Source organism: Melopsittacus undulatus, chromosome 4 (assembly GCF_012275295.1).
Source record: "Melopsittacus undulatus isolate bMelUnd1 chromosome 4, bMelUnd1.mat.Z, whole genome shotgun sequence".
In the NCBI taxonomy this organism is placed as follows: domain Eukaryota; kingdom Metazoa; phylum Chordata; class Aves; order Psittaciformes; family Psittaculidae; genus Melopsittacus; species Melopsittacus undulatus.
This window is the reverse complement of record NC_047530.1, coordinates 112,037,959-112,065,654: the sequence shown is the minus strand read 5'-3', so window position 1 is coordinate 112,065,654 and position 27,696 is coordinate 112,037,959. Positions and strand designations below refer to the sequence as shown.

At 47.6% G+C, this 27,696-nt stretch overlaps 1 protein-coding gene across 4 annotated transcripts; it reads right to left on the bottom strand.

Moving 5' to 3' along the window:
* Positions 1-27,696, bottom strand: JAKMIP3 (Janus kinase and microtubule interacting protein 3). Of its 4 annotated transcripts, none has more exons than XM_034062038.1 (21): positions 27,562-27,696; positions 24,122-24,619; positions 18,485-18,700; positions 16,896-17,015; positions 15,922-16,068; positions 15,163-15,288; positions 14,663-14,698; positions 14,141-14,200; positions 12,752-12,880; positions 11,133-11,261; positions 9,198-9,281; positions 8,709-8,771; positions 8,249-8,347; positions 6,953-7,051; positions 6,804-6,863; positions 5,477-5,542; positions 4,959-5,027; positions 4,795-4,872; positions 1,638-1,841; positions 1,262-1,327; positions 1-51 (listed from the first exon to the last, which is right to left on the bottom strand). In XM_034062038.1, the coding sequence occupies exons 1-21, from the start codon at positions 27,694-27,696 to the stop codon at positions 1-3; spliced, it is 2,535 nt and encodes an 844-aa protein (XP_033917929.1). The 4 variants fall into 4 exon arrangements, with proteins under 4 accessions (XP_033917929.1, XP_033917931.1, XP_033917930.1 ...); XM_034062040.1 differs by having other exon boundaries at positions 6,810-6,863; XM_034062039.1 differs by having other exon boundaries at positions 16,896-17,009.

Below are 27,696 nucleotides of genomic sequence, written 5' to 3'. Positions count from 1 at the left end.
CTATGACCAAAGAATGAAAGCTAAAGAGAAGAATAAAAACAAAAACAGAAACTGAAAAGGGAAGGGAAGAGAGGAGGAAATGGAAGAGAAGAGAGAGGTTAAGAGTTTACAGTGTGCTCAGCTGGGAAACAAGCTGTGCTTACAGACAGAGCGCAACACAACTCGGTTGGAATGAAGTGTGGAGTAAGCTCTGAGGGCTCGGAGCCCCCATGGCCCTCACAGTGATGAGAGGCACCCTCTGCCCCAGGGATAGCCAAGGGCTCAGGAGAACGGGGAGGAAGAGATCAGCTGAATTCTTGTGATACCTCAAAAGAACCCCAAGGCAACACTGCTAAGGCTGGGTCTAGTGTCAGGTGAGTGCCCAGCTTAACCCTGTTGTACTTGAACAGGTTCTCCCATGGCAATTGCATGAGAAATAGGTGGTTACAGATAAGCATAATTTTAGAGTAAAATTTAACAGTTATGGCTGGACTGGAGAACACTCAATGACATTAATGATGGTGACAGCTGTTCAACCTGGACAAGAGAAGGCTCCTGAAGGGGAGACCTGAGAGCAGCTCCAGTGCCTAAAGGGGCTGCAGGGAACCTGGAGAGGGGCTTGGGACAAGGGATGTAGGGACAGGCCAAGGGGAATGGCTTGAACCTGCCAGAACAGGGGAGACTGAGCTGAGCTCTGAGGCAGAAGCTGTTCCCTGTGAGGGTGCTGAGGCGCTGGCACAGGGTGCCCAGAGCAGCTGTGGCTGCCCCATCCCTGGCAGTGCTCAAGGCCAGGTTGGACACAGGGGCTTGGAGCAGCTGCTCCAGTGGAAGGGGTCCCTGCCCGTGGCAGGGGTTGGAGCTGGAGGAGCTTTGAGGTGCCTTCCAACACAAACCATTCTAGGACCACTCTATGGTTCTCCCTAGGGAAGCCCGTCCAGCACAGCCACAAGTGCAATGCTGGGGATGGGAGGGAGAAGTCCCACGTCCTCCACCAGGACATGTGCTGGGCTCAGCCTCTGCTCTCTGGTGCTCCCCTCCCAGGGCAGCTGGACCCCACATCCCTGCTGTGTCCTGTGTTCCAGACTGTCCCAAAGGACAGCAGAAGGAAAGACTCAGTTTCAGCTGGTAACCTCTCCCTCTCAGGGCACTGAGATGGTTTCCTGGTGCTGTCACATGAAGTCACTGCACTGACACACACAAAGTGAGGCTGTTCCCTTAGCCAGGGTGACATTAACAGATGGTCATGGGCACATACAGGAACTGTTCGTCTGCATTACCTTACCTTTTCCTCTAACTCTTTTATTTGTCTTTTTTGGCCTTCAATTCTTTCTTCTAGCTCTTTAATTCTCTGTCAGATGTCAAATAAAGAAATATTTATTAACCAACCAAATACACACGTACCCAGAAGATGCATTAGTTTGGGAGATACAAATTGTATGTGTTGTGCTTCTAGAAAACCAGGTTGGGTTTTAAGCCCTCTGTGACTGTCACCACAAGTGACACTTTCAGGAACACCCAAGTGCCCTGTTTGCAGGGATCAGATCCAAGGCCAAGCACAGCCTGACCCAGGAGCAGCCACGGTGCTCACCAGCTCATTACATTCCCTCTGAGGGACCATCCCACCCCAGGTCTCACCCCACCGGGGCACCATTGCCTACCTGCTGTGCGTGCTGGATGAGCTCCATCCTTTCCCGCAAGATCTGGGCATCCCTCTCCCGGAGCTCGCTCATCACCTGCCGCTTCCATTGCTCCACAGCACTCTTCAGCTTCTCCTTCTCCTCTTCTGAAAGAAGGTCGGAGATTTTGGCTCCAGCTTCTTGCTGCAGGGCATCATAGAGCATGGCTTCTAATTCCAGAATATGCTGATCAAAAACAACACGAGGCTGTCAGCTTCACCGCGCCTGGGTTTGTGGGGAACCGAAACCCTGCCCTGGTAAGGGAACGGGAATGGTGGAGGGGCTGTGAGCTCAGACAGTGAGGAAAGCTCAGTACATGGGGGAGATACTTCAGGATGCTTTGATCCTGTGCTCTGAGCAGCACTGGACCTGGGGTGGCCCCTGGGCCCAGCCAAGACTGCCTCTCCAAAAATGTATGGATGTCAATGTCTCCTTTATGGAGACGGGAGATGGCCACAGGGAGGAAAGGCAAGAAGGAAAATAAAACAAGAAGGGAAAAGAAAAAAGGGAAAAGGAGAAAAAAGATCAAAAGGAAAAGGCAAAAGGGACAAGAGAAAAATCAGAAAGAGGAAAAGGGGAAGGGAAAAGGGAAAAGGGGACACTTCCCTGGCAGTGCTCAAGGCCAGGTTGGACGGGGCTTGGAGCACCCTGCTCTGGTGGAAGGTGTCCCTGCCCATGGCAGGGGTTTGGAACAGGATGAGCTTTAAGGTCTTTTCCAACCCAAACCATTCTATGACTCCATGAAAAGGGAAAAGGGACAATGGTTCTAAATTCTCATTAGTGAGTTGCAGGTATTTAACTGCAGTGTTCAGTCTCTCAGTTTTCTGTCTGCAGCCAGAAAGGACCAGCTCCCTGCTGGGTGCTTGCAGCACTTGGTACCAATGAGCTTTAAGGTGTGAGCATGTTTCCAGCCCTCCCTGGCAGAGCTGTCAGCTCTGAGAGGCTCTATGCTCATGAAGAATGTATCTAGGAGCTGGGCTCTGCTCTGCAGTCTGTGGCTGCAGAGGTTTTACTGCACCAGAAGGTGTCTGCTGCTCACAGACAGATGTGTCCTCCAGATGTACACAGTGTGTAGGAAACAGACTGGGAAGGTTTCCCCCGGTCTCCAAGCCCAGCAGGCTCCCAGGGCAGGTGACCCAGGCAATGTCTGCTGCCCCAGCACCCAGGATAGTCCTTCATGCAGGCCAAAAGCAAGCGGAAATCGTTTCGATCAGTACAGAGCAAGTCTGATGCAGAGCAAGAGACAAAGCAGCCCCTGATGGCACCTCTGTGCACCCTCCATGAAGCTGTTGGGGTCTTGCAGAGCTCCCCATGGCCTCAGGCGGCTGCAGCACTAGGGTGGGCTGAGCCTCCGGATGGGCTGTTTGACGATGCTATTGATGTCTGGTGTGATAACTCGGTTAAAAATCATCAAGTTTTCCCACCTGAGGCTGCCAGACCAAAGAATAGGAGCATTACAAGAGCAAGGGCAGAAGTTCTGGGTGGTGATGCTGAGGGACAGCAGCCATGGTACCTCTGTGAGAAGATGAGATCAGACCTCAGAGGACTCTGCTTTCACTTCCAAAAACACCACCAACATCCTTGCTAACCATCAGTGCCTCAATAAAATGCTGCTGTTTGAAACATGGGTTTCTGTTGGGCCCCAAACCTCAGTTAAACAACTGCTGTGCTCTGAGACTACACTGACTTGTGAAGAAAGAAGAATGTGGGGGAATTCACAGCCTCCAGAGCAGCATCAGCATCAGGACTGTGTGTGAGCCAAATGTTTCTCAGTGCAAAATCCCCCACCAGCAGCCAAGGGAGTGAAAACCATGCAAGAAGCTCAGTGGTTATGGCTGGTAATCCTGTTGGCTGCAGTAGGTGGGGAGCATAAGCAGCTCCTCATCCCAAGGGGCACAAAGAAAACATGGAAGTGAAACGAATTAAACAAATCAAAAGAGCTGTCACCACTCTAAATTCAGGGCAGAACAAAGCTTCCTTCCTGCTTTCAGGCTGCTTTGATGCCCGGGAGTAAAGCCTATTGCTTCGCCTGCAGACATGGTGTGATGCCTCAACACTAGCCAGCATTACCCAATGACTCCCCATGAGCTGGCTCCAGTTTGTGCCTGAGCCCAGAACCCCCCCGTGTGCTGGATGCACCCCCAGAGCGTGAGCAGCAGCTCAGGGAGGGGATCCTGCCCCTCTGCTGTGCTCTGAGACCCCCCCTGCAGCCCTGATCCAGCTCTGGGGCAGCAGCACAAGAGGGACCTGGAGCTGATGGAGCGAGGCCAGAGGAGGCCATGGGGATGCTGTGCACAGACACTGGTTCCAGCTATAGCTCAGCTTGCGGCAAAATCAGTCTCAAAAATCATCCTTACAGACAGAAAATGCATTGAGTAAAAGCTCCCCCAAATGGTTTGTGATCAAAATAGCTAACAGGTATCCAATGAGGAGCATAAATACTCATTGCTTCTCAGAAAGTGTGACTGTGCTTGAGATTTAAATGGAGCTGACAGAATGAGATACATTGATATGCAAATGTGTGTCTTTCATGAGTATGTATTGAACTTTAATTGAAGGAAACAAGGCAGCAGATGATAGAAGAGATGGTTGTCCCTGCCCGTGGCAGGGGGTTGGAACTACAAGTTCTCTTCCAACCCAAACCATACCAGAATTCTTTGATATGGCTGAAATGGCTTAGGATCAGCTAATGATGAACCTGACCTAAAAACAGTTTCATTTCAAGTCCACAGAATCATACAATGCTTCCAGCTGTTCTGGTTACAGAGGCTGGAACCTAAGATCTAAGGAGATGTCCAGCCTAACAGCTCTAATTTGGAGGGGAAAGAGAACTTACTGAAAGCATCCTTTTCTTGCCAGTCATTTTCTGAAACCTCTTCTACATCAGAACTTGGGTTTCATGAGTTAATGTTCAGGTCCTAATCCTGTAAGGTTCACCCAAACACAAGGAACTCTGTCCATAAGGAGTTCCTTGTTAGTGCAGAGCACCGACGGGCTTGTTTAAAACTCAGCCTATTTAGTCTTTGGGTCACTCCATGTGGAGTCCTGTCCAAAGCAGAGCTTTTCTGTATGGAGCAGACCACGTGTATTACACCAGGGAAGTTAAACAAGATGCCATCATTGAGCTGGTTTTCCTCACCTTGTGAGCCTGGTCCAGGGACTGTTTCCTGAAGTCGAGCTCATCATCCAGGTAACCCTTCTGCTTGCTGAACAGCTCCTGGGGACAGGGGAAGAGGCATCAGTGCAATGGCATCTACCGTGATGCTCTTCTGCTGCTTCTCCCATGGTTGCTTCCCTTGGTACCTTTTCATTCTCAAGGTCCAGCATCTTCTGCTGCAGTGCAGATTCTGTCACTTCTATCTGCTGTAGCCACTGCACAAAACAGAGAGCAGGGGATTAAGCCCACATGGCAGAGGCAGCACACCTCATATTCAGTGCTTACTGTGACTTTAGGAGCTATCAGCACACACTGCAACTACTCACTTAAATTCACTAAGTAAAAGAGGAAAACTTACTCTATCATTACTTTTTATTTTGTTATATATATTGATGGAAAATAGCATGATTTCAAAGCCATTTACCTTCTAACATCATTTTACTAATTAAATAACACTTAAATCTCAGCAATGTCTGTCTGTATTGCCTGAATGTCACCCTCATTTTGTCAAAAACTAGTGTAATTTCACATGAAGAACCACAGCATTTGGTGATGAAGCCATCACCCACCTCACCCGTGCCTCCAGGTGAGCTGCTCTGAGGCTGCCCAGTGCTCTCACAGCATGCATTTACAAATGAGTTTGGTTTCGATGTGTTGTTCTTACCTTTTCAGCCAGCGTGAGGACGGTCCTTGCTTGTATGACAACTACTTGCTCTTCATTGGTCAGATTCTGCACCAAAAGCAGAATAGAATTACAACAAATCCCAGTGTCTTGTTATAAATCCACTACTTGGGCACTGCTGTATTAAATAAATATGAAATTAAATAATGTTCAAGGAACAAGAAAATAGGAAAATTAGTGTTGTAACATCATTGTAACATCATTGTACCATCATTGTAAAAACAAGTGTAACTTTTTGTGCTGAATTCTGTCATACATAGAGTTAATTCTTCCAAAATTCTCACGTTTACCAAAAAACCAGGGGACTCTGGGCCTGCTTTCACCCACCAGGGAATAAACACAGTTACACAAGACAAGACCAAGCTTAGCACAGTGTGCCTTTCAGAAGAGATGCAGTTGTCAGCCCGTGAGTTCATTCCATGCACAGTACATTATGACACAATCCTTGTTTTGTGTTGCAAAGCCATGATTTTGGAAAGCATCTGTGAAGATGTCAGCTTTTCAATCCAGGTTTTGCTGCTGTTTTAAAACATTAAAGTACGGAAACCATGTTCTGTATGTGATCCCAAACTTTGGGCTTACTCTGACCATAAAGACACCAGGAGGAAGGAATCCCTCCGGTCTGGAGCCACGTTTGTTCCGATCCAGAGAGCCATGAGCTGTCATTCCCATGATTAGGAAGCTGATGGCTTTCTGCAGAGCCAGTGATGGGGTCTCCCTGCAGTGACCAAGGGCTCTGCTCCCTCTGCCTGCACAGCCACAGGCTCTGTGGCTTTGCTTACAGATGGGAGTGCCGGGAACAAATACACAAGGGCTTATACACCTTTTAAATACCTAAGGATATGTGTGATTACTCACTTCTGTTTGTTAAAGGAGAAATGCTTTCAAATGCTTTATTATTTGCTGCTTCTTCTCATGTAGCTTTTTGTTTAGTATCCTGGTTGCTACCAAAGGTTTATGGGGTTTACAAAAGCAGAGCACAGAGCTGCTAGGATGCCAAAGCAAAGCAGAGCAGAGGCAGAGTAAGCAACAAAGGAGCCTGTGGGGATGGTGGCCAGAAGAAACTGAACACAATGTAAAACACTTTCCAAAGCATTGGAACACTCAGAGCGATGTTGTGACACCAGGATCCCGCATGGCACTGCCAGGAGCCCATAACCACCCCATGAAGAGCCAGGGAATGCTGAGCTCACAGCCCCGTGCTTAGGCTGCAGGGCAGGCTGTGCAGCAGCAACCCAAGGAGGCTTTGCTAGCTTCACATGAGGACTAACACTGACCAAAGCATGCACAATTTATTAAAGGAACATACACTTACGGCGTTATCCCCTAAAATGTCCAACTTTTTCATCAGCTCTGCTACTACTATGTCCTAGCAAGAGAGAAATGGAAAAGCAGGAGTCAGAACAGAGCGCCCAGCTTCCCTGAGGGGAAGGAAAACACGACAGGAGGGTCCCTCACCGTTACACCTTCTGCCTCGCAGTACACCTGCAGAGGGCTTTTCCCCTCTGTAAAGGGGCCGTGATGGAAGTTGATGGCAGGCGATCGCCGCTCCCTCTCCTGCAATGACAAGGGTTGTTTGGTTATACCCACGGTGGTACCACACCGACCACAGAGAGCCCGAGGAACATGGTGTGAAAAGGGCTGCTCTAATAGAGCCCATCACAAAGCCACGCTGCCACAGGGTGGTTTTATTTCACACAGAGCCTTCCCTCTGCACCCTGGGTCTGTTGGCACTAAGAGCCAGGAGCCAGAGCCATCCTCCAGCCAGATCTAGTGCTTTTGTGATGGCACTTGGGGCTGATGGAGACCTCACCTCACTGCCCAGGGGATCAGCCATATACTATCAATGCAATATTGACAGTGCTCACATTTTCCCACCATGCTGCTTCACTGGGCTCCAACCATGATCACTTCCCTATCATTTGACTACATTATAGATTTGAACAAAAGTTGAACAAAAGAAGAAGCCTTGTGAGAGTACTGAGGTGCTGGCACAGGGTGCCCAGAGAAGCTGTGGCTGCCCCATCCCTGGCAGTGCTCAAGGCCAGGTTGGACACAGGGGCTTGGAGCAGCTGCTCCAGTGGAAGGGGTCCCTGCCCGTGGCAGGGGTTGGAGCTGGAGGAGCTTTGAGGTCCCTTCCAACACAAACCAGGCTGGGATTCCATGACCCTATACACTCACATCTAATACAATATAGTATTTACATTTCCCTTACTAGTGTCTGCTTTGTTAATCTCTCTTTGGAGAATTTAAACACAGTTTCCAAGAGGTTATAGATTCTGTTTGTACAGGTTGGATAATACACCAGAAACCAGAAGGCTCAGTGGAGTAACTTCAGCAACCTGGGGCACACGATTCCTCCTCTGCATGTTTAGCAAGAGGTGAAACAGACCCATGGGTTTTGGCAATGAAAACAAAAGTTGCTTTCACTTTTTCTTTCCCATGTATGATCTGGGCAGGTTTCATCTCTCTGCATTTTCAGGACAGACAGAGTATGGTAAATGGGTATCCACATCATGAGCCAGCCTACTGGAAGTTAAATGATTTAAGTAGCAAGACTGCCAGAACACCCTATCTAGAGCACTGGCATTGATCCCTGGGTGTTTGGGATGTTTTTCCTCCTTCATTAGCACTTTGTCCCAAACCCTTTGCTCTCATTCAGGGCAATATAACTCTTTACAGTACATATGGGCGAGTGCCCCAGCCAGAGCTCACACAAACCAGGGCAGAACCAGGGCTGCAACACGTGCTCACTTCAAGCTCCAAGATCCTGAACTCCAGGAGCTCGTTCTGATCCTTCGCATCCTGGACATCATGTTTCAAGCGAGCTTCCTCAGCTTCCATCTGTTTTATCTGCAAACAAGGAGCCCGTGGTTAGCACTGCCTGCAGTGTCACTCGAGATCCATGTGCCTTGACCATGGGGTCACTGTGAGCAGGGACATGTGGCACCAGTGATGGGGAATAGGGGCTATTCTCCAGAGCCACCATCCTTAGTGACATGAACATTGTATGGGTTAACAGAGGTGGCCAGAAACATGTAAGGGACAACAGGGAAGGCCAGAACCCCCTTCTCCTGGCAGGTTTATACATATCATCTTATTATACGCTAATTCTTTCCATCAGAGCTGTGTGGTACAGATTAAAGTACTGCACCTTCTGCATCCTTTAAACAACAAATATTATTTGAATAACATAAATAGAAACATTGATTACCTTTTCCACCAGTTCCTGGTTCCTTCTATACAGCGCTTGCTTCTCCTCAATCCACTTCATGTCCTTGAGAAAGAAATGACCAATGTTGCAGGTGAAGCTGGCAATGGTTAGCACAAACACAGCAGCAAGCACTGCAGTAAATCATGCAGATAGAGGGACAGAATAATGCTGCATATGAAACTGCAATGCCATTATTTACAAAAAGAACTTCCTAAGCTGAACTTTTCCATTATTTTAATAGTTTGCAGTATACAAATGGAATAGAAACACTCCAGTGACTAAGAACCTCTTTTAGGTTAAAACATTAGTTTGCATTAAAAGGGATATATCTAGCTATGTATCTACTATTGAATTTCTACTACACTGAAAATAAGTTATGTATTTCTGATTATTAGGCAAAATAAACCTTGTTTTTAAACTAATTTCTTAGTCTGATGAATATATAAACCCCAGGACATTATGTATCGGGGGTCTGGCCACAGGCGTTACCTGCCCCTGCTCCGCGAGGGCCTTCTCCAGGTCCTGGATCTGAGCCTGTGAGCGGTTTATTTCTGCTTGGAGCTGCTCACGTGTCTGTGGGATATGAGGGGAAAAGACAAAAGACATCAATCAAACTTTCTGTGACAGCCCAAAGCCAACATGAGGACAGAAAATACTGAAAACATTGAATACTTTTAACCAATGGGGTTTAAAGTTCTGTGGCAGAATCAGTTTGCAGCACACAGCAGGAGCCATTCATCATAGAAAGAAGCCTCTAAGACAGTTTGAGCCTGAACTCAGGATGGACATAAGCAGCATCCCATCAGGGCATGTGAATGGCCTCTCTCAGCTGGCTATAGCAGCCTGCACTCAGCAGCCCTCCCTAAGCTAGAACAGGGCTTTTAAGAAAGGCAGTGTCATGCAAAGGCTCCTTTCTCCATGAAAACACATTAAAATGACAATGCCACAGCTCTGGGCACACTTGTTTCCTTTAATTTTTTGTAAGATAAGAAGCTCAGAACAGCCTCTACACATATAACATTACAAACTGGCCAACTGAGTTGCTCTGCATGCATGTAGTGCCCTATCTGACGGTAATTATTTACTATACTTATAGCTTCATGCTTATTTAAATACACACCACCTTCCTAGACGTGCTTTCTGGACAGTACGTGTGATTACTATTAGCTGTTTTATTCATTAAAGATTGTTTTATAGAACATTTTCTTTCCTCAAACCACTTATTTGGTATTTCTCCTGTTAGAATGAATATGGTCTGATCTGCTTGCATTACCTGCACTGTTCTCTTTTTGTCTCACTATGGAAAAAGTGGAATTGAGGTACTTTTCAGGTCGGGCATATCTTGTTTCCTGATGAGTTTCTTTACCTATGCAGTAACTAAAACTTCAGAGCAGAGCATGTGCTTGTCAGAATGTCAGTTTCAATGCACTGGGGCACTCAAGAATGGGACTATCCATGATGGCCAAACAGGAAGGCTGCTGGGAGACATGGGATGCTGCTAAATCTGGATGGCTGAGAGGTGCTCACCAGTGGAGACTGTGATGAAGTTAGCAGTTAATTCATTGAATTATTCAGTGGAAGAAAACCAGACTAGTTACAGAGCTAGCAAAGTCAAAATACTATTGCAAAGGTGACATTGAGCTGGAGGAGTTTGGCTGTCAGAGAGGGGCTTGGGACAAGGGCCTGTAGGGACAGGCCAAGGGGAATGGCTTGAACCTGCCAGAACAGGGGAGACTGAGCTGAGCTCTAAGGCAGAAGCTGTTCCCTGTGAGGGTGCTGAGCCGCTGGCACAGGGTGCCCAGAGAAGCTGTGGCTGCCCCATCCCTGGCAGTGCTCAAGGCCAGGTTGGACACAGGGGCTTGGAGCAGCTGCTCCAGTGGAAGGGGTCCCTGCCCATGGCAGGGGTTGGAGCTGGAGGAGCTTTAAGGTCCCTTCAACACAAACCAGGCTGGGATTCAATGATTTTATGCCAGGTGTATGCAGCCCCAGGGGCTGTAGGAGGCAGTTAGGCAGGCAGAAGAACATAGAACACTTTGCAATTGAATTAAGAAAAAGAATCACAGATAGAAGCTTTCTAAACATTTTTTGAGGAATCCCACAGAATCCAGAAGGAATTCAGCACCAAGCACTGTATATTTAAGACAGATGGCCTAGGTTTTTATAGAGGAGCTTAATTTTAAAGTTTTCCCATAAAAAAATCCCTCTGGATTCCTCTTAGACTGATCAGAGGTAAAGAGACAAAACCATAGTAACAGTGGCTCCTCCAGCAGACCAGGATGGGCTGGCTGGAGACAGAGACCCCGCAGCTCCCACCAGCACCCAGCCTGGCCGTGTCCTACCCAACAAACATAAAGGAGCAAGTGCAAGTGGAAACCCCCATACAACGACAATCCTTTATTTTCATGTAATATAAGCCATTTAGACCTTAACTTCTCGCTCTGCATCCAATGTTCCTCCGACCTGTTCTTGCAATAGGGCGTATGCTCGTTGCAGAGCCTGGTACTCCATCGTCAGCTGCCGAAACCGCAGTTCTGTCTCTTCCTTGGCCATGCCCTGGAATTAAAACCAAGGATGCATTGTACTTGTTGCCTTTGTTTCTGCAATGACAGTAAAAGTATTTACTTCCTCTAAAAAATGACAAAATTCTTGCTTTTATAATGCAATTTGGGAAGCACAGTACTGAGGATCTCAGTTATGTGTCCTCAAACTGCTTCTCTTTTGTCCTATAAACACCTCTTGCACACACTTACATAAAGAAAATGCAATATTGGAACTAAAAAAGATACTTTCCTCTGCCATGGGAAGGTAAAGCTTGCCATCCCTGTCACACACTAATGACTGAATCACCCTTTATTACTGTAGCAGGCAAAGTCATCACATTTAAAGAAGAAAATACAACTTTCTCAAAACAACAAAAGGTTTCCAAGCCGAGCCTGACAGCCACACTCAAGCATTAAAACACTAATCTAGAGTTAATACTTGTAGCAATGATGACATTGACATGAAAAGAACCCTTCACTCTTCCTCACTCTCCTTACAGTACCCAGCACTGAATGAGTTCATGTCAGGCTGACCAGAATATTGCATTCGACATGAAAGCAATTACACTGCTGGCTGCATGCAGACACTTTGTACTGTTCAACAGGGAACATGTCAATACAGGAATGAGGGATCAAGAGAGAAATACACCCGGGTCTCCTGCAGTGCAGCACACACCCCATAACCAGTCATGTATCTTTGATGAGGGAGATCAGAATTCTTTAGGCTCCCTTTTAACAGATCTCCTGACCAGGCATGGAACAGGTGAAATGGCACATGAAGAACTGCAGGCAGCAACCATAATAAGGCTGAGTATAAATACAATATAATATCCATAAAGAGTCATTATCAGGGGTTTTTTTGTCCATGACAAGATTCCTGTTGAGCACAGAAACACGTAACAGTGCAGGGATCTGACATGTACTTGGGAACGTGTGTGTAGGGAAGCCCTGTAAGATACCAGCAATAGTAACTTTGATGTGTATCACCAGCTACCTTTGCACTCTGCATTCAGAGCCTTCCCAACAGACACAACCTCAGGAGGGACAGCCCTCATCTGGAGACAGTGGTTTGGGGGTGTTATCTCTCCTCCAGAAACACAGACCTCAGGGCTCAAGGCTGTGCTCTGGGCTGAGCTCAGAAAGATGAACAGAAGGACCTGAACCAAACTACACATGCACAAACCTGCAGTAAACCTCAGTGTGAACAGATCTTCCCAGGGCTGTCCAACTGCTCAGTCATTTTAGACCTCTAACCTATAAATCCATTCTACATGTAGTATTCTTAGGATATAACATTTACAGCTTGGTTAAGGGTTGTGAAATTACTGGAGACTTGAGGGATATTGACCAAAACACACAATATTAAACATATTAAACAATATTGAACATTAGGTTTTCATTTTCTGGTCAGAGGGGACAGATGAAGGATGTAAGAGCCCAGGAATGCCATTAAAAACTAGCGGAGAGGTTTCAACACAAACACCAGGGGGTTTTGATGGGTACCTCTTCCAAGTCATCCTCAGGCGTGCAAGGGGTTTGGTCTGTGCGGTCAGTCTGGTACGAGATAGAGGAACCATCGGACTCCAAGGAAGCTTCTTCATCATAGCCAAAGAACGTCTCCACAACCGGCTTCTGGCAGAGAGAAGGTGTCACTGACCGCAGCGGTGCCATCGCCTGTACCAGCCCGGGGCACTGGGGCACAGTGGTGGCTTTGGACACACGGCCAAACCCTGCTCCTCTGTTGGGTCTGAACACACCTGCCTTGTTAAGAACCTCAACTCCCTGCATTCTGATGCGTTCTCCTCCAGCTTTCTCTGGCTCAGAGCACTCTGTTCACTTTGGGTGTGCACCTCCATGTTGGGAGGGAGCTGTGCACTGAAATGGTTGTGAGAGACTATTGCCACCTCCAGTGTCCCTCCTGCCATTACTGCAACTGTCACAGGGCAAGTTAGACTTGCTGAAACTGCTCTCCTGGGGGATGTGAAGCTGATCACCACAGCAATGATTGTACAGGTTGAAGAGATCCAGTTTCCCACTCCAAACTGCCTCCTGTCTACAGGCACGAGGGTAGTGGTGGTAAAGACAAATCTACCATTAACTGATTGAAACCCAAAGACAATGCTTCAAGCACAGCTCCAGAGGTATTTTTCAGTGCTGATTTACAAAAGCATTTCTAGATTTTGGTTGCTTGTTTGAATTTGCAGCGGATGACTCTTGAAGGAGTCAAAATGTGGCTCTTTTGAAGGCCTGGTTGCCATTTGCAGGATGGCAGGAGTGAAGGAGTTATCTCACATTGGCCACAACTTGTTAGTTATAGATTTATTAGCTGGTTCTTCATACACAGAGCACAGCTTGCTCTCAGGTCCCTGACGTTAGACCTTATATTGCTGTTACAGAGTTAACATTTATATTAACATCCTGACAAGTGTTCATTAACCAGCATTTTCTGTTTCCTTTTGCTCTGCCTGATGCTTCCTGTAACCAGCAAGTTCTGCATGATGCTAACCTCTGTCATGAATTATTTACAGCCTACACGTGTTTCCAGGCAGTGCCATTAAAGCATCGTTTGGAGATGTGTTAATTCATGAAATCTGTCTCCTCTTAAGACACTCACACAGCCCCGGGGTCCCCCAGGACTGCTCTGGTAAAGGCAGCACATGCAAATGCTCTCAATGTGCAGTGCAAACGGTTCCCTGTCCCCAGCAGCTCTTCTCTGAACATCCCAACCAGGCTATGAATGCCCTTGAACTGCATGACCAAATTGAAGGCCACGACCTGTCTGCAGACCCTTGAGGACAACGTCCTCCCTTGTCTCTGAGGTGCATGGAGCACCCCAGGATGTCAGCATGCCCATGCCCATCAACACACCTTAATAGAAGCCTCTTTCCTCACCTTAGGAATTCTTGTCATTTTCTTCCGTTGCTTCCTATACCTCAACAGCTTATCACGCTCCTGAAAGAACCAGATACATATGTTAGCTGTTTATAGAGCTGTTGTTTAACTATACCAGTACTAGCAGCCAAGAAATAGCACCATTTGCACTGGCCACTGCCTCAAAATAGAACCAGAGACTCACAGACTGGTTTAAAACTTCTAAAGGGAAACCCTTGTACCTTTTCCTTTTAACCATGTGGCAAAAGGATGCGATGACACTGTGGGACATTGCTAATGTGCCACCACCATCAGCCCCATGGCAAATCCTGACATCTGCAGCAGTGATAGCAGAAAATCAAATACTGCTTTGCTTGCAATGCAAGCTTTGCTGCTATGGCCTTGACAACATCTATGCCGAGAAAAGCACTGTTTTAGCTTGTTAACAGGGATGTAAATGCTAACAAATATTATCACACTCTGCAGGCTTTCATGGACAGGAATCGCATGTAAAGGTGAGGACGAAGTTAACATCGTTCTTACCATGACACTCTTCACATAGCCAGCAGTTTCCAGTGTCTAATGAAAAAGGATGCAATAGTGTCAGTAAACGTACAGACTTCAATAAAAAGGTATTTATTTTCTCAAGGAACATTGAGCATTAGGATTTCAGTATGTTCTTTTTGCAAACATGTTAACACAGAAGCAAAACCCCAAGCACAGCCTTGCAGAACACCCCCTCGTACACAGCGGTCTTTAGCCCTGATGCTATCTCCAGCTAAAGCAGCTCTGACATTCCCTCTATATCCATATCTCCTAGGCATGCTGCAACGGTTCTGTCATGCAAAGGCAATGTAGACTGAAGGGATTCTTCCCAAATACCATACTACAGATAACTTATGTTCACCATGGAGATGCCTACCATGCCCCACCGACCAAGCTGTGCTGTTAGCCCATGGAGCCCCATGCTCCCCTTGCATAGGCCTCCTGTCCTGCTGCAGCCCCAGCTGAGCTCGCAGGGGAGCAGCAGCATTACCTCTTACCTTGGAGAGCTCGTCAATGATATTTTGCTGTTCAATAACTTGTAGTCTCAGGAAATCAACTTCCCTTTCTTCCTGGTCAAGGTCATTCAAAGAGCTTGGTCTCCTTATTGTTCCAGCTCTTTGCCTCTAAAAACACAACCACATGGCAGAAGAGAGATGCTCAGGAGGAATTGCCAAAGGCCAGTGCACAACCCTTCCTTTGACAGCTAGTCATGCATCCAACCCAATGGCAGTTCTGGCAGCAGCCCTGTTGCCCTTTTGCTGAGCAAGCAGCAGGATGTGGGCCATCAAACCTGCCTGCCAAAGGGGGGGATAGCAGCAGCCTGGCTGCATGTGTGCTTCCATGCTGCCGGGCACTGTGAATCCTGCAGGAGGAATTCAGAGCTGGGACCAATGTTACCTCTATAGCTACCACCTATCACCCATTAGCAATATCTAAGGGAGGATTCACAAGGGCAAATTTCTTAGGGATGAGGAGGAGGTTTGGCACAGAAGTCAGAGGTGAGGTGGGGTGACCTGTGCTCAGGTGGGAGCTGAGCAGAGTGCACAAAGCTCATGCAGCTTCTTTACGTCATAACTATTTGTTTTTAAAGCTAAACCAAAACATTTTGTGTCAAACAAAACACTCAAGCCACAAACCAGTGCACCACAGAGCATCTCAGCACCTCCGGGAAGGTTCTCTGTTGGACTTGGGATGTTGCCTGACTCCCCAGCCCTGTGAGCATCAACCAACCTGTTCCTCCAGTGCACCACACTCACCATTGCAATATTCTCTTGTGTCACAAATTTCAGCTTGTTTTCCATTCGACGTAAGGCATGTGACAGTTCCTCATTCTTCCTGCTAAGGCGCTTGTTTTTGTCCAGAATGGGCTTATATTGACTTTCAGCTTCTCGCAGACGTTTCAACTGGAAGATAAAGAGAATTTACACCTCTGGAGATAACGTTTTTCACCAGATACATTCATCATTTTCTTTATCTGTCACACTAGCAGTGTTTCCTCCCAGTGCAAAGCAGAACTGGTATTTTCCATTGGGAAGCAGGTTGTTCCTCCCTCATGAGATGTTCAATCTCTGCAATGAGTGCACCACATGGGGAACGCATTTCTATTTGAAAATAGATAAAAATAACTCCAGCTGATACCATCTTAAAAATTCCTTGTTATACAAGCAAGGATGAGGTGTCCCTGCCCACTACAGGGGGCTGGAACCAGATGATCTTGAAGGTCCCTTCCAACCCCAAACCTTTCTGTGATTCTATGAGTGTGGTGTGGCACAGCACCAAATAATAGAATCTTAGAATCATGGAATTATGGAATAGTCTGGGTCAGAAAGGACCTTAAGATCATCCAGTTCCAACCCCCTGTCACAGGCAGGAACACCTCACCCTAATCCATGTCACCCAAGGCTCTGTCCAACCTGGCCTTGAACACTGCCAGGGATGGAGCATTTACCACTTCTTTGGGCAACCTGTGCGAGTGTCTCACCACCCTCACAGTAAAGAGCTTCTGCCTAAGATCTCACCTGAACTTCCCCTGTTTCAGTTTGAACCCATCACCCCTTGTCCTATCACTACAGTCCCTGACAAAGAGTCCCTCTCCAGCATCCAAATAGCCCAGAGAGGAGGCAGTTGCTCCTGCAGTGATTTCCAAGGAGCCCAGCAGAAAACACCCTGGTGTTCTGGGGCCAGGCACAGCCACAGCAGCACATTCATGAGCAGCCAGGGCTGCACTCACCAGCTCGTTCCTCTCCTCCGAGAGCAGCGCGTTCCGGTCCTCCAGCTTCCTGATGATGGCACTCAGCTCCGCGATTTTCAGTTGGAATCGCCGGGCATCCTTTTCATCCAACTGCTGTTCCTAAAACAAAGATCAACTGCAAATAACTGCTCATAAGTGCACACGTAAAGCCAAAGTTTTCCAAAGCTCAAACTTTATCTAATCCCAAATCCAAACATTCCAAAACTGTGCAGGGCAGAGTGTAACCTATGTAACCTAACCAGCCCCCGAGAGATGCGGGATGAGACCAATGGAAAGGTGGGAATAATGGAACAAAGTATGCAAATGCAGAAGTATGTATATGCAAATACGATGTCATAAATGGTAAACATGGAAAGAGAAAAGAAAACATCCACTATGAGGCAGTGTTTCCAATGCATGCCACTGTTGAACTGAGAGCTTCAGACTCATCACCCACTCTGAGGACCTTTTGTAAGAAAAAGGTATTAAAAATGATGGGGTACAAGCGGGGAAAATCCAGGCAATTCTACCATTGCACAAGCTCTTCATCCATAAAGCTGTGGCCTTATGGGGCTCTAAAGGGTCACTCATAAAGCCACTTTATCTGAGTGAAAATGCTTACATCAAATTATAAATGAGCAGGAATATAGGTAGAAGTTACATCTATTCGGGAACGGAACAGACCTTCCCCTTCTCTAGGGCTTGTTCTCAGGTTTGGCAGAAGTGGAGTTCAAATTGAAACAAGCAAATTAGTGTCCACAGTGGTGGTGGCTCTTTTGGGAGGTCTTGGTTCCTCATTCAACAGGTGCAGGAGAGGCTTGAGACAAAGAATAAACCAGGTTGGTTTGCTCCTGTCTGTGTCTTTACGCTTCTACTGAGAGAAACTAAGGCTGTCGCAAAAGAAATCTTGATGAGAATCAGCAATGAAGGGAATCTGCACACGTCAGATGTATGAGGTCAGTCAAGTGGTTGGGGGCATGTGAGCAAAGGAAGGCAGAAGCAGGAGGTGCTGTAGTTACATTAAACAAGCTATTGTGAAAGGGCAGCTAAAAATTCATGTTCGGATGTTTTGTTGTAGAAGAGAATTAGGAGAGGACAGGTTAATGGGTGCTGGATTCCCTTGCTGGGGAGAGCAAGAGCACTGCTGCATGGAACCCTGAGCTAGAGGCTCTTGTGCACCAGTTGCCTTCCCCCAGTTCCCCTTGTCAACTGGCCTTGTACATCTGCTCTCAAAGTCCTTGTTAGCAGCTCCGGAAGCTCACGCACATACATCACTTGTTAGAAATGCATTTGCATCATTTGTTAGCAAAGTTGTGTCAAAGTGTGGGGTTCAGGCAGGTGGCAGCAGTATGGTACAGTGAGGAAGAGAGGACAGAACGACTCCCCCTGCTAACAAAACCAAACCAACCGGAAAACACAACGACAGACAAGCAAAAGCTCTCCCATAACAAGGTTTCATTTCAGATCTTGACCCTGGGGTCTCCCTGTACAGCTATGGGAAAGCTGTTGCTCATCAAGATTGTCACTCGGTGCCCTTTTGTCGCTGTGTCTCCTCGCTCGTGTAGGTGAAACCACGTGAAAGTGCTTACGGGGCTTCCCGAATGGTCTGAAGCGTCTCCTGCACCACTTGGATAAGGAAGCTCCCGCTTGGGGCTGCTCAGATGCCGATCAGCCTCTTTGATCTGGGAAAGTTGTTCATCTAAAGCCTCCTTTTGGAGCTGCAGTCTCTGAGCATGCCCGGCTTGCACCCCTAACTCTCTCTCCAGCACGTAGACTGCTCTGTCTTTAAACTTAATCTCCTCCATCTACAAGGAGAACAGAACACAATCACACGAGGCAGCGGCTGACAACAACACAGCATCTGACGACCCGAGCGCGGCCAGACAGGAGGTAACCAGGGCCAGCAGCCCTCCACATGGAAAATACAACAGCATCACTTGCAAATAGCACGTATGAGATGAATCAGTTCAACAACTCTGGAATACTGCTCTTCTCCTGGAGGTTACCCAGGATAAAGTCTCTTCTCAGCAGGAATAGCTCATTAAGATGACTGGGAAGTAACCCATGCTCTTAGTAGCATTTCAGAGTATCTTTAAAGAAATGAAGCCACAATATTGATATCACAGTTTGGAGCAGTTCACTCAGATACTTGAATCATTTTGCAGCATTTTGCTCAGACACCATCCTTTGAAACTTTGGAATAATAATTTTGAATGAAAACCATCAAAACCTGAACATCCTTTTCATTTAAAACAGAGACAGAATGGGAGCTCTTTAATTCTTCTCCCTGAAGTCTCCCACGTGAGCAATTTGTTTCATTATCCCCTTCCCAGGACGGGTTTTGCTTATGCGTGATACACATCACACAAAGCCAGTAAGTACTTAAATGACAAAGGTCCAGCTGTCCCCAGTGCTCCTCTGCCCTCTTTGCCTGCTCACTGCCCTGGGATGAGGCATGCTGCATTCACCAGTGCTCCAGGAATACTTCCAGGGGAGAGCACACTTGGATGTTTCTGGATGCTATTGCAATGTTAAAGTCCCCATCTCCATGGAGCCCATCCCAGTTCACCAGCCTGCAGCATAGTGCTGGCATTGGCACTGGAGCCTTGGGGTCAGGTTGGACAGTCAGTGCCCTGCCCAGCAATGGAAAATCACCCAGCACAGCCCCACATCTTCTGTGCCTGTGCTGATACACGGCACTGCGACAGAACCCCAAGCTCTTCCCTCTGGAGTGCTCATGTATACATTATACATGACCAGAAAGTATTAATTACACTCACACCACAGGGCTGCCACCCTGCTGGCAGATAATGATCCTGAGGAAGAAAGAAGTCATTCACAGCCTCTAAAATGTCTGTTGATCTGGTTTCAGACACCATAAATGGGTAAGCTTTTTGCCATAGGTTTTTGACACTTTACATGTTTCATTGAAATGAGCAGTTTTAAAATGTGGCCTGCTTGAGGTGAGGACCTTTTGCCTTGTGAGAGCTGCGTTTGGTACTTTTCTTTGCTAGCTTTGCCTGCAAACCTGGAAAGAATGACACTGTGCATTAACAGACCTCTCACAGTATTGTGTTCCAATGCTGCACAAACACCCAGGGGAGAAGCAAGCGGTGGTGGTTTACACACTCCCAGCAAGGGTACTGGGAAAGTACTTCCATGGCATGCATTTGGACAGAGGGGGTGACTGCAGTGGGATAAACTCCGCAGGAGAGGATACAGTGGGTCAGGACATGATGCCCCCATGGCACAGCAGGGACCTGCTGCGGCAGAGGGGTGGCCCCATCACCCTGCTCCAGCCATGGGGGACAGTCATGTCCTGCTCCCAAGGTCCTGCCTGCTGGTGGCTGCAGGAAGGGAGAACTGAGCTACAAGCCCAGAGAGATCCAGGGGACAACTCAGCACCTGCATGGAGGCTGTTAAGCAAAATATAGACTCCTTTAGAGCAACAGAGCAATTCACATGTACTTTGGGTGCCATCTAAAGGTGCTTTCAACAATTTCCATTGAGGCAATGATCTATGAGCTTTGAATGAAGCAGAAATGCCTCCTGGGGTGTTTCTGCTAAATATCTGATCAGGCAGCAATCTAAAGGGATGAAAATTAATACATCATCAAATGGTTATTTGTTCAGAATAAGCAGAATATTGGGCAGTTGATCCCTATTCACGTGAAAACAAAGATGTGTTACAACAGAGGCAATGCTTTAAATCAGGAGGAAAAAAGAAACTGGAGAAAACACAAAACATTTCACAGCATTTCAGTTCCCAGAAAAAACCCTAAACATAATCTCCATAAACAACAAAGGCAACCACAGTTCTCCTTCATAAGATTAAATTCACATTCATGAAATATGCAAAACAACGATGGCAGCAGCCCATTACCCAGCAGAAATACTGTAGCAGGAGCAAAAAGGAAGGAAGCATTTCACTGGCAAACATGATTCAGCACATTTCCTCCTTGCATTAGTAACAGTAGGAAAACAAAAGGCCAAGGAACAAGTTCCCACTCGCAGGAGGAGGTGATGGCCCATGGTCACATCCCACCAGGCTGCAGCACAGCCCGGTCTCACCCTGCAGGACTGGTGGTGTGGGACCAGTAGGATTCCTCCTGTTACACCAGTGCCCATTGGTCCACACACCCAGTGCTGGGAATGAGGTGTCCATGCAGGAGCATCACCCACTGCTAAGGGCACCCTCACCTCACTTCTGCCTCAGAGCTCAGCTCAGTCTCCCCTGTTCTGGCAGGTTCAAGCCATTCCCCTTGGCCTGTCCCTACATCCCTTGTCCCAAGCCCCTCTCCAGGTTCCCTGCAGCCCCTTTAGGCACTGGAGCTGCTCTCAGGTCTCCCCTTCAGGAGCCTTCTCTTGTCCAGGCTGAAAGGACTGGCACTGATGGACAGGGCTCCCCTTGCTACCATCTGCAAACCTCCACATTGCACTGTCATCACTGCTGCAACACTGAGGGAGCTGCAGTGTTCATCTGTTCTGTGTAGGGATGTTAAGTGGGGCAGGTGAAACCATGATTTGCTGCCCATTCCAGCTATAAAGAACCCCTAAGTTCCCTTTACCACCTGATTAAAGGCTTTTGCTCCTGAAAACTGGTTCCTTTAGGAGTGTGAGCTGTGTGTATCGTTGCAAAGCCAAACCTGACTGAGTACAACTTGTCTTGCTCTGTTCTGACTGGACAAATAAGGCAGAATTTGCATAAGCATGAAGTTAGAATTTGCTCAAAGGTTACTTCGCCCTCGATTACAGTGACTAACAATGCATGGGACATGAATCAGAGCTTTCAAACTCCCAATGGGAATCCATTAATCATTCAGGACTGGATGGGTGCCGTGGCTGTTACCCAGAGGTACAATCCCCACTGCTCTGTGGGCTGCAGAGACCTGCCCATGTTGGGCTATTCTGTGTCTCTGTGTCACTGCAGCCCCAGGGAGGCTCAGTGACCTCAGTTACTGATGGCTCCTGCCTTATACAGGGAAACAAGCCCTGGTTTTCAGTCGCAGTGTGTTTGAGAATGGCCTCATAGGCACAGAGAGCAGAGCTTTTAGGTGGCACCAGCCTTTCTCCCACAACAGCCTCGATGTACAGCAGCCAACAGCTCCCATTGAAATCAATTATGGTCAAGTCAATGGAGTTGAGAGTACTTGAAGTCATTCAGGAAGCACTCAGGGCTTGGTAAAATGATGTAATTTAATTACTACAGTTGGAGAATCAGATTCTTTCAAGGAGGAATTAAAAAGTTGTATTTTTAAAGGCAATTTAGAAAGCACAGTGTCAACCCACTTCCTTCTAACTAAGAACACATTTGTTTTAGAGCTTCTCCATTAGAGGCCATTAGCATGGACTTCCCATGGAACGCAGCAAGTTTATTTAGGATGTACATTAGCCGTCCCTTCACACTGAGGTATTAAATCAATGCCGCTGGTAATGTCTGTTTAGAGTAGGAAGTACTTACCCTGCAGGATGCTGCTGCACTATCAATAGATCAGTTGGTTCTAAATTGTTTTAATAACCTCTTGATAAAAATAAAATAATCTATAAGGAGAAAAAATCTTTTAACCTAAAGTCTGAGAGAATGGGCAGCTAAATAAAGGTACATAGCACCCCATGGGCTAATGGAGCTGTGCAGTCACTGTGCTGCGTTATCACCATGAAATGGTGTGTACTGGAAGGGACCTCAAAGCTCCTCCAGCTCCAACCCCTTCCACTGGAGCAGCTGCTCCAAGCCCCTGTGTCCAACCTGGCCTTGAGCACTGCCAGGGATGGGGCAGCCACAGCTTCTCTGGGCACCCTGTGCCAGCGCCTCAGCACCCTCACAGGGAACAGCTTCTGCCTAAGAGCTCAGCTCAGTCTCCCCTGTTCTGGCAGGTTCAAGCCATTCCCCTTGGCCTGTCCCTACATCCTTTGTCCCAAGCCCCTCTCCAGCTTTCCTGCAGCCCCTTTAGGCACTGGAGCTGCTCTCAGGTCTCCCCTTCTCTTGTCCAGGCTGCCCCAGCCCAGCTCTCTCAGCCTGGCTCCAGAGCAGAGCTGCTCCAGCCCTCGCAGCAGCTCCATGGCCTCCTCTGGCCTCTCTCAAGCAGGTTCATCCAGACACAGACAGCACCGCACCACCCCTGGGGTAGGAGGGTCTGAATGGATTTGGATCATAGCCAAGGGATAATGACTTCAAAGAGACATGGCTGATTTTATACTGAAACACTGAACACTATAAAAATCATGGCAAACACAAAAACATGGTGACATCAAATGAATACTGAGAGGAGATGCAAAATATGCATCACAAGAACATGGGTGACCCATTTGTTCCCATGTCCTTGGGAAAAGCAGCAACAGTGAAGGGACATGGTCCTGCACATCAGCTGAGCACTCACAACACTGTGAGTCTGGGATGGCAGTGAAGAGGAAATCATCCTAAAGCCCAGGAAGCATTGGTGGCCTGACAGGCTCTCATGCACAGCCTTCCCTCTTGAGGGAGCTCCTTCCTGTCCATAGAAGCAACCCCCTTATCCAAGCACCATGATCCAGTTTAATCTCTCCAACCAGTCTCCAAAGGCATTGGAGGAATACTCGGAAGCCATAAGCACACAGCTATTATTGCCTTTGAGGCTCAGCCTGTTGCACCTGAGACTCAAGGGGTTCAACTGGGTGCTTGAAGGCTGATCCCCCTGAGGACCAGATGAGCATTGGTGGGTGAGGAGCACCAGCTCCAGGGGAAAGCCACCAAGGTGGGTCACAGAGGGGAGCCCCTTCCTGCACACCTTGCTGAGTGAAGGGGTCACTACCTACAGGGTGTAGGACTCACTACGAGGTGCAGCAGAGAAGGCATTTTGGGTTTGTGTAAACTCATTATGGGATGTTTATGGGAACCAGCAAGGGCAAGGAAAGGGAGGGATCAAGGGGAATCAGCAAGGAACAAATAGTGGGAAACAGAGACATAGGCCCATAAACATGACTGTTTTGTAGACTTCCCCTAACCCAAGGCCTGTTCCTGGCCACTGAAATAGGAACATAAACAGGCACTTATATGGCTGGAAAAGTTTCTTAGAAAACACCTTGATAGTTTTCAAAGAACATTTTGAAATCTCAGTTAGTGAATGCAAACCAGATGTAAAGCAAGCTCCAGTCTGCATGCCCATCACCCAGCCACCTGTGTCCAGCACAGCCTTCACTTACTATCAATAACATAGCAGGACACACAGAGATGCAGACACAACACGTACCAGCCTCCGGATTTCCCTCTCACACTCCCTCTTGATTCTGCTGATCTCCTCCTGGTGCAGGTGGTACACGCTCCTGATCTCCGCTGCTTTAATCTTGTCGGCCTGGATGACCATGGTCAAAGCCTCTTCCACTTGTTTCTTGGCCCCCTTCAGCTCGGAGATCTCCTGCTGCATCTTTATCTTCTCAACCTCGAAGCCCTTCTTGGCCTCCTCCTTGGCCTCGGACAGCAGCACTGTCTTCACCTTGTCGGGAGCCCCATCACGCACAGCGCTCAGGAGCGTCTGCAGCCTCTGGATCTCATTGTCTTTGATCTTTATCACCCTCAGCAGCTCAGCCTCGTGCTGCCTCAGAAGCGTCTCTCGCACCGCTTGGAGCTCCTTCATTTTATCCTCATGGAGCTTGACTTTGAGCTCTGTTACCACCACTGTGCTTTTATGCTGCTCGTGCTCTTTGATCTGCTTCACTTCCTGGTTTTTCTCCCTTTCCAACTTGCTGACCTAGAAGGAGAAATCAAAACATGATTACCACGTTATTTAAAGTGGCACAGATCACTTTACAGTATTAGACCTCAGTGCTGCAGGTCTGTGCCTTAGAGTGAAGGCTCAACCCAGTGGGTCAGTATCATCACAAGCTGACCGACACATCCGGCATTCTGTTCATCCTTTATGATCCAGTGCTTTATTACATAGCAAAGATCCCTTTTCTAAGGAGGCTCCAGGTTGCACTCTGAGCTCTGCCTCAGGGCCCTCATGCTGTAGACTTAGGAAAGAGCAATTTCCTTTCTTGATGCACTTTGTGTGAAGCAAACTCATGCTACAAACCCTGTGCAGCATCTTCACAGTCAATGGCTAACACTCAATAACTGCTGCGGCTCTCTCTGGCCTCAGGATTGGTGGGTACCTTGTGAGGATCTTCAGTAACACAGTCACCAATGTGGGCAGAAGGACTCAGGTTGAAGAAGTGATTCTACATCTCCCACATGTGTGTTTGCCATGGCGTGGACAAGGCTGCAGACTTGACCCTCTCTTTTGGGCAGGAGTGCTCTGACCAGGGAGTACAGGCCTGCTTGCTGTCTGTTCTGCCCTAAACCACCTATCAAACAGCTTGTGCACACAATTAAATGCTAGAATTAAGAAGTGTCTGTTTCTTACATTGTATTTCATTACTGAAGTGTTTATTTGGAACTCATATTCCAGTCAATGCTGTTCAGTAAATATGCCTTTTTCTTCCTCAGTTGACACAATTAGGTTGCCTTGCTAAGAATATGCCTGTGCTTGCCTCACAAACAGAGCACTGAAGAACCAAACTGTGCAGGGGAAAGATAACTGTGGCATTATGGAGAACGTCAATACATTTTCTAAGGAAAAAGAAATTTGTGAAAATAAGGAACAAATGAGAAAAAGATGCTGACAAATGTGCAGAAAAGACCTTTTCTTCACTGGGAAGCAGCAGAAGCAGAAATATTTGTGTGTTTAGAAAAAGAGAAGCAAAAAAGTGTCATTATCACATTGCAAATTATTGATTGGAGGATGACAGTCAAGGCACCAATGCTGATTTTAGCATCCTCATTAAACCACAACATAAACACATCCCTTACAATCTTATCGACAAGTTAATTTGCTCAATTCCATGCCCTAAAAACCCTGACTTAACACAATATAAGTAAGTATCATAAATCTATGCAAGAAGCACAAGCCTGGGTGAATAGACCACCTGGATCAGACACGACAGGAAGCATCTGCTAAGGAAGCAGACTAAGGTGTGTGATAGGTGCTAGGAGCAGATGTGTGTTTAAGTTAACACACATTTAGGAATTAGCCAGTATCTTCTGGGTAAGTCCAAGTCCCCACTTTCTTCCTCAGCTGGGTATCTGCAGAAGCTCTCACAGCACATCCCAAAAGCATCCATGAGAAATGAGGTTTTAAGCTGTTATTTCAGCATGCCCAGCACATGGATCCAAACTGCACCGTGCGCACACACGTACGCATGGCACAGAAAGCTCTGTGAATCCACAACCTGCACTTCACCAAATGCTTTTTAAGCAATGAATCATTCGGTACAATAACCAACTACCTGACCACAGGAGAGCCAAATGGCATTTGAATTGAAAACCGTACCATAAACTGCAAAGAAGCCACAATAGGAAGTGGTAGGAGAGAGCAGAGAAGGAAAAGAGGGTCCTCAGCTTTAAAACTGAAAATGCTGCTTCACAACAGGCTTAATACATATTCTATTTTGTTATTTTGTGTGTGTGTGTGCATATATACACACACATAATGAGCTTCCTTAAAAACTGGAATCACATTCTACACTGCCTAAGAATGATGCAAATAAACAGAAAAAGGCAAAGATAATGCATGTTGTTATTAACATCCTGGAACCACAAAAACCCCAAAGCTGAGCAGTAGAAACTGATTCAGGCGATGAGGGAAAGGCAAACAAACTTTTCATGCCCTCGCTGGAAGGGGCTGAAAGCTCTCAAGGCTGAGGCTGGAGCAGCACCAGCCTCCAAAGCTCACAGTGTAGTGATGGGAGTGGTGGCTCCTGGACCACTGGTGATGGGAGCAGGAGGCAGAGCTGGGGCCCGTGGCCATACATCTGGAGTTGTAAGCAGCCAGTTTGAAGGAGTTTGAGCATAAAATCCAAGTGAAATCAGTGTAAATGTGGAGATGAATGAGCCTGTGAAGAACACAAATTGCACTCAAACCCCTCCATGGAGCCTCCTCTGGAATAGGTAAATATTTACTAGAGGAAGCTGTAGCGGGGGAAGCAAAGGAGGAGGATAGCTCTCACCACCATGTGGTCCTCCATGTGATCCTCCCATCTGCTCCCAGCAGATGTTTGGGTTTCCAGACCTTTTGCTGGCATTTAGCTTTGTGATATTTCAACTTCATTTCTCTTTGGATGGTGGGAGGAAGCACAGCGCCCGTCCTGCTCATCCTCACCGCTCGCCTCTCCCACCACCAGCTCTGTCACTGCATCACCCACACTGTCAGTGTTCTTTGTACCATAGGAGGAATGGCTTGAACCTGTCAGAACAGGGGAGACTGAGCTGAGCTCTGAGGCAGAAGCTGTTCCCTGTGAGGGTGCTGAGGCGCTGGCACAGGGTGCCCAGAGAAGCTGTGGCTGCCCCATCCCTGGCAGTGCTCAAGGCCAGGTTGGACACAGGGGCTTGGAGCAGCTGCTCCAGTGGAAGGGGTCCCTGCCCGTGGCAGGGGTTGGAGCTGGAGGAGCTTTAAGGTCCCTTCCAACCCAGTTTATGATTTTACAATAGGCATCTTCTAAATACAATCAGAACAGTTTAAACACCTCCAGCACAGGGGCTGCCCCTTGTGTGTCCTGCAGAGCCTGTTCGTGTACAGCCATCGAGTGAGGCAAACAGTGCTGAGCGCCCAGGACACCGGCTGTGCCTTAAAGGAAGGAAGGGAAGGATGCACACCTTACTCTTCTCCTGCTGGAGCTCTATCTGGATGTCGGTGAGCTTGGCCCTGAGCTCCTCATTGGCAGCCTGCAGTGCGGCCAGGGCATCCGGCTTCTCCCCCCGCGCTCGGCCGCTGGAGCCCTTCTTGGACAT